Here is a 19839-nt window from a genome sequence, read left to right on the forward strand (position 1 = left end):
CGGTGACTCTCTATTTTGAATCAAAGCGGCATACAACCCGTATAACACAATCTAGACATTATCCTTCCGCACCTTTGGCGGACGATTTTTGCAATATTTCTAAATATATATTTTAATGTTTTATTTTTCATCCGGATTACACCGATAAGATAATTGTTTCTAAATAAATGTATGACAAATTGTAATATTTTTTATTTTAATTAGTTGTATTTTGATGACAAACTACTTTCTTATGTCTCTCGTTGTAGACTTGCACGAGTCCAGAGACTCGCAAAACTTAATTAATTTATATAAGAAGGAATTAACTAAATACGAATGAATTGAAATATAAGGATTGAACCTTGCTTTGTTTCAAGAGGAACTCAATTCATCACCCCATGAAATCGAACAAAGCAAGATTCAATCCTTAAATGAAATGAGTTGCGGATGTGGAAACAAAGACATTGAGTGCAAACACGTGGTAATTAATAGTTAGCGACAGTAAAAACATAGGGACCAAGTTTTAAACGAAGAATTAGGCACCAAAAAGCTTCTTGTCATTTTGTTTTGTTTACCAGGAAGTATGAAACTAATAAGGGGATTTATGACATTCTTTAGATGTTTTGCAGCAGATCTACAATAGAGTATACCGTGACGTTTCAGAGATCACTTATGTAAACACGACAAAGCACATTTGTATGCATATATCGTACCTGTGACCGATATAACAAAGCGAAACCAAACACTACCCATCCCTTTTAAAAAGGTATAAATTTAGAAACTTTTTGGCATTATCAAGAAAATGATAGCGTGATGAAGTAATTCAAATTTCAAACAACGCAGATCTGTCGTGATGTCACGCAAAGGCTCAAGTTGCTATGGTAGACATGCTGATGAGGCTCGGTAAAGGTATCGAGATGTTAAAACTGACACATCTACACATCTACAGTTTGGATATCTTTTGGTCCCCAGGTAACCATCCGAAATATGCAAAAATTAAATATGAAAATGTTGAAATTTAGTCAATTTTCGCCATATTTTGGCAAGTTTTTCATATAAAAACCATACAGTGCATCCTTGAACAAACTTTATATTTCTCCTTAAGGTGTATATATAAGGTACCGACATATTCAGAAGACATGTATATGTTAAGTTTGTTAAAAATTTCGCTCTATTGTTTCTTAGACAAAAACTTTTTAAAAAAAATAGGCAAAAATGGCTAAAAATTCAAATTCAGTTAATTTATGCATCTTTCGGATGGTAACATGGCAACTTAAAGCTGCAAAAATAGGGATGTACTAACTGTCAAATGCAAAAATTGTATTTCTTAATTCTTAGTTAAAAAAATCAATGTATTTGGGGGACAAAAAGGGCCCAAACTATACATATTCCTTTAATGGGTTCAATGTTACGTATCAACATTAACTGTCAGGCGAAAAATAGTTGATAAAACATATAAATATATATTACACAATGGAAATCAATTACAACAGCTCAAAGGCAACAGAAATAGGTGTTTCGGAAGAATAAGAGTTTCCTACTTCACTGGTAACAAGGACAAATTACCATACCAAATCCTTCAACGATAAAGTATCCATACAAAATGCTCAAATATCTCAACATATGTGAATAAGTGTGCTTGTTTCGCTGTAAGTACAGATGGGATAAGGTGTTGATTCTGAAGGGCCTGTGGTATCCTTATTTAACATATGTCTACAGTTGTAAAAGGAATGTTTTATAAAACATTAATTTAGAGAGAAAATGTAGAGACCTCCCATTGAACATGTGAAAATCATTTTTTATGTCGATAGTCGGTATATCCCGTCGAAATCAACTTGTGCGAGCAACTCTTAAATTAGCCAAATGTGTTATACGTATTACACCAAAGATAGCCGAGTATTCTGACTTCCATTTGAAAAGTATAGATTATACACTTAACTATGCTTTGTCAATGTTCCCGTTAAAATTAAAACGAATGGATGTAATTGGTGAGCAAGTCAGGAGAAGGAAGCGGCGGTAGTGGGACCGGTTAGAGAATAACTTGGTACAACTTGATGTCACATTAAGGTCCACATTAGAAGGATAAGTCGTCCTTTTGTCAATGACCTGTAATGATAAAGTCTTGTGTCAACATCGTCTGTTTCATTTGTTATAATACAGTTCATATGATAATACGACTATATTACAATCTATTGTTCAAACTAAGTACCTAACAGCTGTATGTTGATTTCTTATTAATGTCGACATAACACGTGAGTATAACACTGTATGTCGTATCAAGATACCCACAAAACATCATGGTGTAACAATGCTTTACATTCCGCACATAACTTTACCTCAGAAAATGTTTTATTATTTCAGATAGATCGCAATTTAACAATTAGATTATTAATATTATACCAACTTCAAATTTCTCAGAGAAATAAAAAATATATTCAGATACGAGATTATTACTTGACAGTACTAGGGGTTTCAGACCGTGGTGACAAGCTGTCAGTATCGGGATTACCAGGATTTCCAGTTAACCTGGTTTTATCAATGCATTTTGTAAACAAACATGACGTGATTACGGCAACATTGTGTGCTCGTGCTGTCGTCGCGTGACTTTTTGTATGGTATCGCGTGAACGAATAACTTGTCAACAATGATCAAATAAATAAATCTTTGTAGGAAATCAAGAATGAAGTACAGTCCTTAATGAAACAAATTTCAAATTTCCCCAAAACATTAGCTTATTGAGCAATGGTTCTTTACAAGAGGTGTCGCTATGGCAGGCTTTGCTGTAAACTTGACAACAGATTATATAAACCAAAAGAAAAATCATTATAATACATTCCAAAAGCTTTGCAGCTATAGCATAATGATCATGCATTGTATGTAGATCCAAAACCGTAATGATTAGTGATGTCGATGAACTCAAAAGGCCGCGACAGACTCTTCGATATAAGCTGTGTACCTAGACGGTAACGCATAACACAATCAATAAGACAGCTAAACGCATCTGTGTAATTCTTATTGCTTATTTACCATGGTTAACATATCTCTGATTTTTCCCTATTCAATGTTATCTTTCACTTATACAAGGACCATTGACTAGTCGTTTCTGTGAAAGATGTCGAATAACAACGGGATAACATGGTCGACAGGTTTTACGATCGATTTAGTGCTAAAAGGTATCACCGGAGGTTAGCGAGACAAATAATCCAACATCTAAGATGTATATATGTTTGTTGTTAATGGGACAATTCAGCAAAGCAAAATATGAAATAAATGTATTGGTCTATATTCCTTATGAAACATATAACAAGAAATATTGACAAATTCCACGACATTGTTCATTGTTAATTATTTTGATTGTTACCGTTGAAATTCCAAATCGTTGATAAATGCGATTAGGTAGGTACGAAGTGAATTGTAGATCATCATACTTGATGTAGTTTATTGTAATCTTGTTATATGTTTACGTCAATTCTATAGCTGTAAAGATCAGCTGATTGCTTTGAACATTCAAACGTAAGTTTTAGTATTATATAGGAATTGGATTTCGTTTATATGTTAACCATGCTTGTATGGAGCAATTCCTCTAAGAATATATTCTATGGGGCGCGTTAGAGCGATTTGAGTAGTTCTAGACAAAAAAAAATCTTAACTACACTGGCAAAGGCAATGGTTCAGCATACAAGACGTCCGACAACAATGTGTAATGGCGGACAGCAAGCGAGTTTGAACATTTCACATATACTTCACTGCAGTGGGCTTTTCTAGCATATCACAGTAAAACTCGATAATGTAATTTCCATTAGAACTGGTTTGTTTCCGATATATATGCAAATTTCAATGTACTCTGTCCCTTTAACAAATATAAGGGTATTTTCGTTTGGGACAGTGGCTTTTTCGAAAATTTGATCCATATTTGCATGGCAAGTGTAGTTGTTGATATTTTACCGTTTTGTGTTGAATTCTGACAATGATGACATCTCGGTAAACATGTTTTGTGACATAAAATACACATGTGTATGTTAGCTTGGTAAATATGTTTTGTGACATAAAATACACACGTGTATGTTAGCTTGGTAAATATGTTTTGTGACATAAAATACACATGTGTATGTTAGCTTGGTAAATATGTTTTGTGACATAAAATACACACGTGTATGTTAGCTTGGTAAATATGTTTTGTGACATAAAATACACACGTGTATGTTAGCTTGGTAAATATGTTTTGTGACATAAAATACACACGTGTATGTTAGCTTGGTAAATATGTTTTGTGACGTAAGATACACATGTAAGTTAGCTTGGTAAATATGTTTTGTGACATAAAATACACACGTGTATGTTAGCTTGGTAAATATGTTTTGTGACATAAAATACACAAGTGTATGTTAGCTTGGTAAATATGTTTTGTGACATAAAATACACACGTGTATGTTAGCTTGGTAAATATGTTTTGTGACGTAATATACATGTGTATCTTAGCTTGGTAAATATGTTTTGTGACCTAAGATACACATGTGTATGTTAGCTTGGTAAATATGTTTTGTGACGTAATATACATGTGTATCTTAGCTTGGTAAATATGTTTTGTGACCTAAGATACACATGTGTATGTTAGCTTGGTAAATATGTTTTGTGACGTAAGATACACATGTAAGTTAGCTTGGTAAATATGCTTTGTGACGTAAGATACACATGTGTATGTTAGCTTGGTAAATATGTTTTGTGACATAAGATACACATGTGTATGTTTGCTTGGTAAATATGTTTTGTGACATAAGATACACATGTGTATGTTTGCTTGGTAAATATGTTTTGTGACGTAAGATACACATGTGTATGTTAGCTTGGTAAATATATTTTGTGATCTAAGATACACATGTGTATGTTTGCTTGGTAAATATATTTTGTGACGTAAGATACACATGTGTATGTTTGCTTGGTAAATATGTTTTGTGACGTAAGATACACATGTGTATGTTTGCTTGGTAAATATGTTTTGTGACATAATATACACATGTGTATGTTAGCTTGGTAAATATATTTTGTGACCTAAGATACACATGTATGTTAGCTTGGTAAATATGTTTTGTGACGTAAGATACACATGTGTATGTTTGCTTGGTAAATATGTTTTGTGACATAAGATACACATGTGTATGTTAGCTTGGTAAATATGTTTTGTGACGTAAGATACACATGTGTATGTTAGCTTGGTAAATATGTTTTGTGACGTAAGATACACATGTGTATGTTAACGTGGTAAATATGTTTTGTGACGTAAGATACACATGTGTATGTTTGCTTGGTAAATATGTTTTGTGACATAAGATACACATGTGTATGTTAGCTTGGTAAATATGTTTTGTGACGTAAGATACACATGTATGTTAGCTTGGTAAATATGTTTTGTGACGTGAGATACACACGTATGTTAACTTGATAAATATGTTTTGTGACGTAAGATACACATGTGTATGTTAGCTTGGTAAATATGTTTAGTGACGTAAGATACACATGTGTATGTTAACGTGGTAAATATGTTTTGTGACGTAAGATACACATGTGTATGTTAGCTTGGTAAATATGTTTTGTGGGATGATGGACAACCTTCCCAGTTTTGTATCTTATCAAATTTAACCAAATTTGTTTCATTTCAAAATATTTTTAAAATCTTTATAAAGGAATGGACGATAGGCTATGCCTATATTTGCCTTCTCCTTTTTAATCAATTGTCTTGTAGATTTTTCTTGTGAAGAAGTCGTTGTATTTATTGTTTCCCTATTTTTTCACTCCTTTGTTGCACCGGTGTATATTTTTATTGTACGCATCAAGAGGCTTTGACCGTATTCCAGACACGACACATCGCCTGTAAGAGGCATCCTGTTCCTTTGTTACAGAGAGATCAGGATTAGTTTACAGTCTATTCAAATGTATAATATTCTACACAAACATAACAAACTACATACCTGTACCACTACGTCACATTGAGATATATCTATGTTCATCGTCAAATGACGAGGCTTTAGCTGTATACCTTGGGTATCTCGTTACATCTAAATAGGTTACCACGGCGATCTGCTTGTTCTGCATAGCAAGTTTGAAATACAATAAATATGAAAAATGCATATCGAAAACTTCTTATCACATCTTATATGTCATGATAATCCTTTTTGGAAATATAAATAAGTAAACAAAATGATAGATAAAAACATACATTTTGTTTGTGACGTAAAGGCGACTGGTATTCTCCATTTAAGTAGCACATTCCTTATACAATGCCTTATATAGCTCATTATAACGTACATGTAAGAATCCCTATTGTCCCCACTACAGGTTGTTGTATTGTTCTACGATGTGTAAATATACTAGATGTTTATAATGTTCTACGTTGTGTATATGTATTAGATGTTTATAATGTTCTACGTTGTGTATATGTATTAGATGTTTATAATGTTCTACGTTGTGTATATGTATTAGATGTTTGTAATGTTCTACGTTGTGTATATGTACTAGATGTTTATATTGTTCTACGTTGTGTATATGTACTAGATGTTTATATTGTTCTACATTGTGTATATGTATAATATGTTTATATTGTTCTACATTGTGTATATGTACTAGATGTTTATATTGTTCTACGTTGTGTATATGTATAATATGTTTATATTGTTCTACGTTGTGTATATGTACTAGATGTTTATATTGTTCTACGTTGTGTATATGTATAATATGTTTATATTGTTCTACGTTGTGTATATGTACTAGATGTTTATATTGTTCTACGTTGTGTATATGTATAATATGTTTATATTGTTCTACGTTGTGTATATGTACTAGATGTTTATAATGTTCTACGTTGTGTATATGTATGATATGTTTATATTGTTCTACGTTGTGTATATGTACTAGATGTTTATATTGTTCTACGTTGTGTATATGTATAATATGTTTATATTGTTCTACGTTGTGTATATGTACTAGATGTTTATAATGTTCTACGTTGTGTATATGTATTAGATGTTTATATTGTATTACGTTGTGTATATGTATGATATGTTTATATTGTTCTACGTTGTGTATATGTACTAGATGTTTATATTGTTCTACATTGTGTATATGTACTAGATGTTTATAATGTTCTACGTTGTGTATTTGTACTATATGTTTATATTGTTCTACGTTGTGTATATGTATTAGATGTTTATTTAAGGAATAGATGTTTATATTATTGAGGTTATGAGGGTATAATGATAATGGAGCACGTGTAAATTATGTAAGCCCGGCGAAGCTGGTTTACATAAAATTTACATGGGCTCCATTATCATTATACCCTCATAACCGCAACAAAATAAACATCTATTCCTTATATTTACAGTTTTTCACGTAAATGAATATTATTTTTTCCCGCGGCAGTTGCATATTTTTATTTATATAACCATTTTTTTCTCTCCCGTCATCGTCAACGAATTCGATTGAACAGCTGATTGGAATCGAGTCATTCATATGGTCCCGCCAAAAGTGGGGTCATGACCTCACGTTGCTACGCCATCGACTATTCACGTAACAATATAATCGCCGCGCGTGTTGTGCTAACATTATACACTGATAATGATAATACTAGAAAGCATGGTTATTGAGTCCATGTCAGTGCAAACTGTAAATATATTGTTCTAAGTATGCAAAAAGACATCTAGGTCTTAAATAGACGGCCCCTTTAATTCCATGAAAAATATAAAAGATTGCTAAATTATAAATAATAATAAGAGATAAAAATATATATATATAATGATGTTTGTCTTTTTATGAGAATAAACTGAAGGACTCTATCACCGTGTGTGAGAACATCTTAGGACAATGGTGACAGTGTATCGTTGTCGACCACTCTGTTTTCAGATATATATAGATAGTATGGTAGCCACAGATGTAAATGTATAGTGAGAGAAAATTGCATATGCCGACGGCTTATGGAATAAGGGTGCGCAAACAAAATCATCAATGTTATCGACTAGATTAGAAGATTGCGATTTCTTTGATTTGGTTTGGTATAGACAATAGAAGCGGTCATCTGATATAACAAGCTATATATTACGGTATATAATACGTTAATGTATAATGTCTTCTTTCTTACATATCATAGAAGATATTTAGAAATGTAATCAGCTGACTGTTTTTTTGTTTGTTTTTTGTTTTGTTGTTGTTGTTTTTTAACAAATCTTCAGCTTTTCATTTGTTTAACGGCATTTCCTTTCCTGATCTTCTGGACACCAAAGCAAATACCCTGAAAACAAATGACAGAAATACAGTTAATAAATACTCAAGTCGTACCCTAATCACAAAGACATTCCAAGACTATCTCATATGTTTTTTTTCTACTATCATCTTATTATCATATTTTTTTTTTGAAAATTGCAATTTCTGCATTTTACTGTTTGTGAGTATTCGTTTTAGTTACTACTGTACGTTAACCGGCTACAGGCTGCAGTTGAATGGCGAAGGAAGGGATAGAGTAGAGAAATGTATTGTGATTCGGTAAAAGTCATTGAGACAAAAAGATCATTCTTATTTTGAAATGAAACCATGGTCTAAATGATTCATAATTGGAAAAAAAGGATTGTGGGCATTTTAAGGTTGATGTGAGGATATGACAAATGGAGAGTACACGGCAGTCAAGTGAATTCCAGACACGAGGTGTGGGTCACCTCTTAGACTGACATAAACAACAGTCATGGTCAGGTGGCAGGTTTGATGTGGACCGATGAGAACAAAACATATCAGTATTGGAGTTGACAAAAAGCCAATATTATAATTTTGTGGACCAATCAACATACTCCATGATCAGAATTGACCAATCAATGCATGGCATAACTAGAGTGGATCAATCAATACATGGTAGAAATGGAGTTGTCCAATAAAAATAAAATATACGGAAAGATTTATGAGCTTCTCTAAGACTTATAAAGCAAATGATATTCTCACACGAATAAGAAAAGAACGAGAACACAGTATCCCGCAGACAGAAGGAAGACGGCTCCCCGAGCTACGTCAACAGTGGCAATGTACACGGACTTGGTCAAAGGATCAACAACAACGGTACATAGGGTCTGTACCATAGCCAGTCCGGCAAACAAAGCTCCTGGAAGTATAAAAATAAACAACGGTTCACTGGGTCTGTACCATAGCCAGTCCGGCAAACAAGGCTCCTGAAAGTACAAAAATAAACAACGGTACACAGGGTCTGTACCATAGCCAATCCGGCGAACAAGGCTCCTAGAAGTACAAAAATAAACAACGGTACAAAACGTCTGTACCATAGCCAGTCCGGCAAACAAGGCTCCTGGAAGTACAAAAATAAACAACGGTACACAACGTCTGTACCATAGCCAGTCCGGCAAACAAGGCTCCTAAAAGTACAAAAATAAACAACGGTACACAGGGTCTGTACCAAAGCCAGTCCGGTAAACAAGGCTCCTAAAAGTACAAAAATAAACAACGGTACACAGGGTCTGTATCATAGCCAGTCCGGCAAACAAGGCTCCTGGAAGAACAAAAATAAACAACGGTACACAACGTCTGTACCATAGCCAGTCCAGCAAACAAGGCTCCTAAAAGTACAAAAATAAACAACGGTACACAGGGTCTGTACCAAAGCCAGTCCGGCGAACAAGGCTCCTAGAAGTACAAAAATAAACAACGGTACACAACGTCTGTGCTATAGCCAGTCCAGCAAACAAGGCTCCTAAAAGTACAAAAATAAACAACGGTACACAACGTCTGTACCATAGCCAGTCTGGCAAACAGGGCTCCTAAAAGTACAAAAATAAACAGCGGTACACAGGGTCTGTACCATAGCCAGTCCAGCAAACAAGGCTCCTAAAAGTACAAAAATAAACAACGGTACACAGGGTCTGTACCATAGCCAGTCCAGCAAACAAGGCTCCTAAAAGTACAAAAATAAACAACGGTACACAGGGTCTGTACCATAGCCAGTCCAGCAAACAAGGCTGCTGGAAGTACAAAAATAAACAACGGTACACAGGGTATGTACCATAGCCAGTCCGGCAAACAAGGCTCCTAAAAGTACAAAAATAAACAACGGTACACAACCTCTGTACCATAGCCAGTCCGGCAAACAAGGTTCCTAAAAGTACAAAAATAAACAACGGTACGCAGGGTCTGTACCATAGCCAGTCCGGCAAACAAGGCTCCTGGAAGTACAAAAATAAACAACGGTACATAGGGTCTATACCATAGCTAGTCCGGCAAACAAGGCTACTAAAAGTACAAAAATAAACAACGGTACACAATGTCTGTACCATAGCCAGTCCGGCAAACAAGGCTCCTGGAAGTACAAAAATAAACAACGGTACACAGGATCTGTACCATAGCCAATCCGGCGAACAAGGCTCCTAGAAGTACAAAAATAAACAACGGTACAAAACGTCTGTACCATAGCCAGTCCGGCAAACAAGGCTCCTGGAAGTACAAAAATAAACAACGGTACACAACGTCTGTACCATAGCCATTCCGGCAAACAAGGCTCCTAAAAGTACAAAAATAAACAACGGTACACAGGGTCTGTACCAAAGCCAGTCCGGTAAACAAGGCTCCTAAAAGTACAAAAATAAACAACGGTACACAACGTCTGTGCTATAGCCAGTCCAGCAAACAAGGCTCCTAAAAGTACAAAAATAAACAACGGTACGCAGGGTCTGTACCATAGCCAGTCCGGCAAACAAGGCTCCTGGAAGTACAAAAATAAACAACGGTACATAGGGTCTATACCATAGCTAGTCCGGCAAACAAGGCTACTAAAAGTACAAAAATAAACAACGGTACACAATGTCTGTACCATAGCCAGTCCGGCAAACAAGGCTCCTGGAAGTACAAAAATAAACAACAGTACACAGGATCTGTACCATAGCCAATCCGGCGAACAAGGCTCCTAGAAGTACAAAAATAAACAACGGTACAAAACGTCTGTACCATAGCCAGTCCGGCAAACAAGGCTCCTGGAAGTACAAAAATAAACAACGGTACACAACGTCTCTGTACCATAGCCATTCCGGCAAACAAGGCTCCTAAAAGTACAAAAATAAACAACGGTACACAGGGTCTGTACCAAAGCCAGTCCGGTAAACAAGGCTCCTAAAAGTACAAAAATAAACAACGGTACACAGGGTCTGTATCATAGCCAGTCCGGCAAACAAGGCTCCTGGACGAACAAAAATAAACAACGTTACACAACGTCTGTACCATAGCCAGTCCAGCAAACAAGGCTCCTAAAAGTACAAAAATAAACAACGGTACACAGGGTCTGTACCAAAGCCAGTCCGGCGAACAAGGCTCCTAGAAGTACAAAAATAAACAACGGTACACAACGTCTGTGCTATAGCCAGTCCAGCAAACAAGGCTCCTAAAAGTACAAAAATAAACAACGGTACACAACGTCTGTACCATAGCCAGTCTGGCAAACAAGGCTCCTAAAAGTACAAAAATAAACAACGGTACACAGGGTCTGTACCATAGCCAGTCCGGCAAACAAGGCTCCTAAAAGTACAAAAATAAACAACGGTACACAGGGTATGTACCATAGCCAGTCCGGTAAACAAGGCTCCTAAAAGTACAAAAATAAACAACGGTACACAGGGTCTGTATCATAGCCAGTCCGGCAAACAAGGCTCCTGGACGAACAAAAATAAACAACGTTACACAACGTCTGTACCATAGCCAGTCCAGCAAACAAGGCTCCTAAAAGTACAAAAATAAACAACGGTACACAGGGTCTGTACCAAAGCCAGTCCGGCGAACAAGGCTCCTAGAAGTACAAAAATAAACAACGGTACACAACGTCTGTGCTATAGCCAGTCCAGCAAACAAGGCTCCTAAAAGTACAAAAATAAACAACGGTACACAACGTCTGTACCATAGCCAGTCTGGCAAACAAGGCTCCTAAAAGTACAAAAATAAACAACGGTACACAGGGTCTGTACCATAGCCAGTCCGGCAAACAAGGCTCCTAAAAGTACAAAAATAAACAACGGTACACAGGGTATGTACCATAGCCAGTCCGGCAAACAAGGCTCCTAAAAGTACAAAAATAAACAACGGTACACAACCTCTGTACCATAGCCAGTCCGGCAAACAAGGTTCCTAAAAGTACAAAAATAAACAACGGTACGCAGGGTCTGTACCATAGCCAGTCCGGCAAACAAGGCTCCTGGAAGTACAAAAATAAACAACGGTACATAGGGTCTATACCATAGCTAGTCCGGCAAACAAGGCTACTAAAAGTACAAAAATAAACAACGGTACACAATGTCTGTACCATAGCCAGTCCGGCAAACAAGGCTCCTGGAAGTACAAAAATAAACAACAGTACACAGGATCTGTACCATAGCCAATCCGGCGAACAAGGCTCCTAGAAGTACAAAAATAAACAACGGTACAAAACGTCTGTACCATAGCCAGTCCGGCAAACAAGGCTCCTGGAAGTACAAAAATAAACAACGGTACACAACGTCTGTACCATAGCCAGTCCGGCAAACAAGGCTCCTAAAAGTACAAAAATAAACAACGGTACACAGGGTCTGTACCAAAGCCAGTCCGGTAAACAAGGCTCCTAAAAGTACAAAAATAAACAACGGTACACAGGGTCTGTATCATAGCCAGTCCGGCAAACAAGGCTCCTGGACGAACAAAAATAAACAACGTTACACAACGTCTGTACCATAGCCAGTCCAGCAAACAAGGCTCCTAAAAGTACAAAAATAAACAACGGTACACAGGGTCTGTACCAAAGCCAGTCCGGCGAACAAGGCTCCTAGAAGTACAAAAATAAACAACGGTACACAACGTCTGTACCATAGCCAGTCTGGCAAACAAGGCTCCTAAAAGTACAAAAATAAACAACGGTACACAGGGTCTGTACCATAGCCAGTCCGGCAAACAAGGCTCCTAAAAGTACAAAAATAAACAACGGTACACAGGGTATGTACCATAGCCAGTCCGGTAAACAAGGCTCCTAAAAGTACAAAAATAAACAACGGTACACAGGGTCTGTATCATAGCCAGTCCGGCAAACAAGGCTCCTGGACGAACAAAAATAAACAACGTTACACAACGTCTGTACCATAGCCAGTCCAGCAAACAAGGCTCCTAAAAGTACAAAAATAAACAACGGTACACAGGGTCTGTACCAAAGCCAGTCCGGCGAACAAGGCTCCTAGAAGTACAAAAATAAACAACGGTACACAACGTCTGTGCTATAGCCAGTCCAGCAAACAAGGCTCCTAAAAGTACAAAAATAAACAACGGTACACAACGTCTGTACCATAGCCAGTCTGGCAAACAAGGCTCCTAAAAGTACAAAAATAAACAACGGTACACAGGGTCTGTACCATAGCCAGTCCGGCAAACAAGGCTCCTAAAAGTACAAAAATAAACAACGGTACACAGGGTATGTACCATAGCCAGTCCGGCAAACAAGGCTCCTAAAAGTACAAAAATAAACAACGGTACACAACCTCTGTACCATAGCCAGTCCGGCAAACAAGGTTCCTAAAAGTACAAAAATAAACAACGGTACGCAGGGTCTGTACCATAGCCAGTCCGGCAAACAAGGCTCCTGGAAGTACAAAAATAAACAACGGTACATAGGGTCTATACCATAGCTAGTCCGGCAAACAAGGCTACTAAAAGTACAAAAATAAACAACGGTACACAATGTCTGTACCATAGCCAGTCCGGCAAACAAGGCTCCTGGAAGTACAAAAATAAACAACAGTACACAGGATCTGTACCATAGCCAATCCGGCGAACAAGGCTCCTAGAAGTACAAAAATAAACAACGGTACAAAACGTCTGTACCATAGCCAGTCCGGCAAACAAGGCTCCTGGAAGTACAAAAATAAACAACGGTACACAACGTCTGTACCATAGCCAGTCCGGCAAACAAGGCTCCTAAAAGTACAAAAATAAACAACGGTACACAGGGTCTGTACCAAAGCCAGTCCGGTAAACAAGGCTCCTAAAAGTACAAAAATAAACAACGGTACACAGGGTCTGTATCATAGCCAGTCCGGCAAACAAGGCTCCTGGACGAACAAAAATAAACAACGTTACACAACGTCTGTACCATAGCCAGTCCAGCAAACAAGGCTCCTAAAAGTACAAAAATAAACAACGGTACACAGGGTCTGTACCAAAGCCAGTCCGGCGAACAAGGCTCCTAGAAGTACAAAAATAAACAACGGTACACAACGTCTGTGCTATAGCCAGTCCAGCAAACAAGGCTCCTAAAAGTACAAAAATAAACAACGGTACACAACGTCTGTACCATAGCCAGTCTGGCAAACAAGGCTCCTAAAAGTACAAAAATAAACAACGGTACACAGGGTCTGTACCATAGCCAGTCCGGCAAACAAGGCTCCTAAAAGTACAAAAATAAACAACGGTACACAGGGTCTGTACCATAGCCAGTCCAGCAAACAAGGCTCCTAAAAGTACAAAATAAACAACGGTACACAGGGTCTGTACCATAGCCAGTCCAGCAAACAAGGCTGCTGGAAGTACAAAAATAAACAACGGTACACAGGGTCTGTACCATAGCCAGTCCGGCAAACAAGGCTCTTAGAAGTACAAAAATAAACAACGGTACACAGGGTCTGTACCATAGCCAGTCCAGCAAACAAGGCTCATGTAATTACAGAAATAAACAGCGGTACACAGCGTCCGAACCATAACCAGTCCAGTCAATATGGCTTTGTGTTGATTAGGTTTGCCAAGTATTCATATGTCATTATTTGTCCGTACTTTTGATATTACTTAACACAATGTATATTTGTAAATAAATCATTACCTACCTTGTCTATCCGCCGGAGTCATTCGAGACATGATTGACCTGAGTATCGGGCCAGTCACCATGGAGAATACACCGATCACAGGCACTGAAACAATAATCGTTATTTGCCTCATACGATAATTTATAATAATCGCTTCTCAACTCCTTTTAACAACTGCATTATCATAAGATTACTGCCATACTGATTAGATAACAAAGCTCTGATAAGGAATTATGCTAAACATATTAATCTTCCAATTAAAGTGCGAAAACATTTCGTGTTTACCAAAAAACATCATCGCATCAGTGGTAGCGAAGGCTTCCAACAGGTACGCCATACATCCTGATACCGCGCTCACCACCACCATCACCTCGTCAGAGATATGATTCTGGAGTCCCCGGATGAGGGCTAAACCAATCACATTCCGCGACACATCGCTGAGACTTGAGTACCAGCCGATTGTAATGGCGTCCCAGCAGAACGGGGCATTAAGCTGGTAGAGCTGGTCAATGGTTTGACGACTTAAAGCACTAAAGTTAAATAGAATAAAAATGGCTACACACACGATATACTTCCAGCGTTTAGCTATCGCAGATGTGTCACGAGTGTAAAATGCAAATGAACTTTTTAGAAGATGAATAGTTCTACCTTTAACACTATTGGTCTCGTTTACTGTATCTGGTAAACAAAGGACCATAATTAAAATATTGAGAAAATTCATCAAAGTTAATGCCATCATGGCGTACATAAAACCCACTCCGTCTATCAAGTAACCGGAAGTGACCCCTGCCAGTACTAAACCGAGACCAACTGATATCTCAATTAGAACAATGGAAGAAGTTCTCGATTTGCCGACTAATGTCACATCGGAAACATAGGCAAAGCCAAGAGAGACGACAGCACACCAGCCGCCAGCAAACCCTTCCACGGCGATAAACATTATAAAATAATGGACATCCACTTCGTAGTGCATTCCTATCATAGTCATTAATGTCTTGACAAACGTTCCCAGAAGGGAGACAATTATGAATATTTTTCTGCCATAGCGGTCGCTCAGCACCCCTATGATGACGTCCATGAAGAGAGCTGGAGCACATCCCGCTATGACGAAGGTCAGTGAGGCAGTGGTGGTGTCCTTCTGTATCTCTGTACGTTGTTGGTACAGGTCCGAGTTCACTATCACGGTACAGGGCGAGTTGTCCTGGTTCAGCTCCACAGCGGTTACGTTAGGTATAATTCTCCTGGCGAAGTAGTCGTACAGGTACTGTGTGGTGACCAGGTTGTAGAATACGTAGGAGAAGAAATGCACAAGGATACATGGCACCATAAAATAATGCCGACCACGGATCGACGTCACATTATCAAAAGTCCCTTTGGTTTTATAAAACTTCGACGAGTCCAAATCGAGGGTTGAAATAAGAGGGTTGTTTTCGTTTTTATTCACCATGGTTTTACCCAGTCCTGATTTTCACAATCTACAGAGGAAGCAAACGTATGATTGAGTCTTACATACATATTCATACCAAAAACAGTAAAAAATAGATCTTTAAGACGAGGAATGGATAAACGAGGAAAATTAATGGTTAATATTAATTTATCAATGCCTATAGCAAATTAACACTAGTTATGATTTAGTAATATACACCATTGGGTAACGTCTGTTTCCGTGTAAGATATCTCCCTTGTGGTATATTATGTTTTGACAATATGTTGTCTAGTACCTATGTGATATTTCTTCCCAATGAATTGCCAAAACAATTTTCCCTTACATTGACCCGTTTATAATATGATTGTAGAGAATTAAAGTTCAGAAATGATATAAAAATAGTTAAAGATGCTCCACCGCCGACAGAGCATAAATGATATTCTTCATTTGAACAATAATTGGTGTTTAATCGTATATATATATATATATATGCCTAAAACAATTAATGTAAAATAGTTTATTCGCCTTTGGTGCATGCGCAATCATTACTTCATTCCATATAGGATATAGTGCCACGGATTTTTTTTCGGGATGCAATTAATTATTTTTCATATTTTTAACTTGAATCAAAATTAGAAGCTCAAACTTTTTAACGGTGGTGATGGTGTAAAGAAAGTAACTTTTGTAACTGAAGAAAAATACTAAATCGTCTTCTCCTGTTTTTGATAGTGAAAAATACCATTTGTCACCGGTGTAGCATCTTTAACTTCGTCATGAATATGCGCCAAAATTCTGAGCTTTTGATGTAAATTGATATTGGAACTGCATAAAACATTTCCGCAGTCTATGGCCATGTGTTATGATGGATACAAAAAGTACGAAGTTTCAGTACTATAAGAATCCAAAAGTAAGCTTTTACAGAAAGAGTTTTAGCCCTCAAGGTACTAGAACCAGGTACATGTGAAGTATGGCAAGCCAACATGACATTTATTCAAAGAGCAATGTCGATCCGTAATTTCAATGAACATGTATAAGATATCTTGATTGCGATATAAGATATCTCATATAATATATATTTTTAATTAATTCTATATAAGATATCTTATATAGTATATAAGATATCCATTTAAAATATCTATATAAGATATCTTATATAACTGAAATCCCGTTGCTTTATAAGATATCTTATAAAGCAACGAGATCTCAACAAAGACCCAGAAATGAAGTCTCCCTACCCAGAAGTCATAGAGAGCTGTACTGTATACTAATACTCGTTCACCCAGACTCTTGTTGGGTTCGCATGCTACGCCAGTATCAAGCGTTTGGTCGAACGAGACAAAAGGATGCATGTATAGATAGGTCACCACTTAAGCCAATATATTTATTGTCGCCATGTCAGAACTGACAACTAGAGTAATGGGAATTAACTGTTCTGCATTTTTAATACATCGTTGAAAGAAACCAAAAAAAACTTGGTTCTCCCTTTCAGTGCCATTTCTGTCATTGCAAACGATTCTAAGATGTGCTCCGAAGTGCTCCGAATGATGCTCGAGGGAGAAATTAGTTTCTGGTTTTAAATTTTATATAAGATATCTTATATAGCAACGAGATTTCAATTATATAAGATATCTTGTATATTAATCAAGATATCTTATATACGATATAAGATATCTTATTAAGAAAATTAAATAAGATATCTTATTTACTATATGAGATATCTTATATACATATTTGAGATGTCTTATTTAATTTCTATATGAGATATCTTATATACTATAAAATATATCTTATATAGTTATATAAGATATCTTATATAATATATGAGATATATCATATACTATATGAGATATCTGATATAGTATATAAGATATCTTATATATGTTATTTATATATTATATAAGATATCTTATAAAGATATAAGATATCTTTTATAAGATATCTTATATAATATATAATATATTTTATATAATTCGATTAAATACAGGATCGACCTTGATCCTTCAATAAATGTTAAATTGGCTTGCCATAATGAAGACTTTTGCAAAGAGAAACTTGACCCAGTTTGGTCCAGTTGGATGTGATTAACATTGTCAAAGCGGACTTGAACGCAATCGTTGACATCGTCGTCCGAAATGCAAAACTTCCTCGCTTTCCTCGAATGACGAAAGGGAGAAAAAAAATGATGTTATTGCATATTTCTATATTTTAATACAGTTAAGTGTAATCAGAATGAAGTTTCTGTACTGAAGTCAAACTTCAGTATTTAAGATAATTCCCGCTAAGGATATTATCTAGTGTAGACACCTCGTCTGTTTGTTATTATCATCTGTGTAAATATGTCGTGTTCTTACCTCACTAGGATATCTCCACTATCTGTGTACATCATTGTCTGTAAATAAACCAAAGTAAGAAGAGTGATGTAAGCGATAATCATTTACACGTGTTTTGTCTCGACACCAATATCACGTAATAGTCTGAAACAGTTTTTAGTTTAGACTTAGGCGATCAAATGTTACGTTAAGAAAGTTACCTAACTGTTAGTATGTAATTTTTGATCACCTTATCAAACACTTATCATTATTATTAAAAGTGTAAAATTGTTTCATAAATCTGAAGCCTTGTCAGTAATTACATCCGAGTTCAGTCCCAGCGTCTACATAGATCAGTAGAAAACTACATAAAAAGTTTGGTTTCTCATAGAACATTGATCGTACCTGTGGAGAATACCATCCACAATGGGTTTGTCAGTATGTATCTATAGTCGTATATGTAAGACTTGCTCCAAGGCTAAACTATCACGGAGGTGATACCATACCGAAATCCATGGTCGAACAAGTGTTATATTCTTGGCCCATTGTCTCTAGACTCACCATTACCACATCGACATTAATTCGTCGACGACTGAAAACAAAGTTACTTCAGTATACGGACGTTGTATACATTTAAGCTAGGCTTCTATGGACCGCTGATACAGTCGTCAAAAGTATAAACGGTAAAATCCATATCGACGATTTTTGTCGACATTTATATGAATGACGATTTTAGTACGATGAATCCATGATCTGATAATTACTCACTTTTATAGCTACAATAACCAATATACCTATGATGTAAGCCACCTTCACGATGAGTTCGAATGTTCCTACACATATGTATACGGCAGGACGTCATGATAACTCAAACAGAACCGGTCCGAGTCAATATGACATCTGTTATCTGTGTGACAGTTATCTCACTGGTCCGATACGTCTAGGTGATGTTAGACACAGAAACATCCGCATCAATACTGAACCAGCCAAGAAGTTTACACTAGGAAATTGTTTTCTCGTATAGATGTTTGAAAATGGAAGTTCATACCATAGAAGAAAATTGAAGAAAAACATATGTTCGTGTGTTCTTTTTTCAGTTACTGCCATTCAAATATAAATCTTTACTGTTCTGTAAACGTTCTGGTGTTAAATGTTTTGCACATCTAAAGTTAAATGATTGTTCTTAAAAAAACATCGGGAATCCGCGTGTTTACTCTTTTGTTCAATTCAAATGTTTGTAATTGTTTTATTTTTTGGAGAAAAAAGTGCTCAAATTACACTAAAA

The 19839-nt window shown here is 36.5% G+C and overlaps 1 protein-coding gene across 1 annotated transcript; it reads right to left on the reverse strand.

The window, feature by feature from the left end:
- Positions 1-7676: 7676 nt before the first annotated feature.
- On the reverse strand, positions 7677-19839 carry LOC138319341 (lysosomal proton-coupled steroid conjugate and bile acid symporter SLC46A3-like). Its single transcript, XM_069262422.1, has 6 exons — positions 18960-19839; positions 18597-18634; positions 15105-16294; positions 14841-14924; positions 8956-9112; positions 7677-8257 (listed from the first exon to the last, which is right to left on the reverse strand). Exons 3-6 carry the CDS (start codon positions 16264-16266, stop codon positions 8203-8205), a joined length of 1458 nt encoding a protein of 485 aa, XP_069118523.1. The 5' UTR covers positions 16267-16294; positions 18597-18634; positions 18960-19839; the 3' UTR covers positions 7677-8202.

The sequence above is a fragment of the Argopecten irradians genome, chromosome 3 (genome assembly GCF_041381155.1).
Source record: "Argopecten irradians isolate NY chromosome 3, Ai_NY, whole genome shotgun sequence".
Taxonomy (NCBI): Eukaryota; Metazoa; Mollusca; class Bivalvia; order Pectinida; family Pectinidae; genus Argopecten; species Argopecten irradians.

Bases quoted from the DNA above. Each gene is read 5' to 3' on its own strand.
- LOC138319341 (XM_069262422.1), bottom strand. From the start codon at position 16,266: ATGGTGAATAAAAACGAAAACAACCCTCTTATTTCAACCCTCGATTTG. The intron at 14,925-15,104 runs GTAAACACGAAA...TTATTGTTTCAG, and splicing joins TGATGCGATGATGTTTTTTG to TGCCTGTGATCGGTGTATTC. The intron at 9,113-14,840 runs GTAGGTAATGAT...TTATACTTCCAG, and splicing joins GACTCCGGCGGATAGACAAG to GAGCTTTGTTTGCCGGACTG.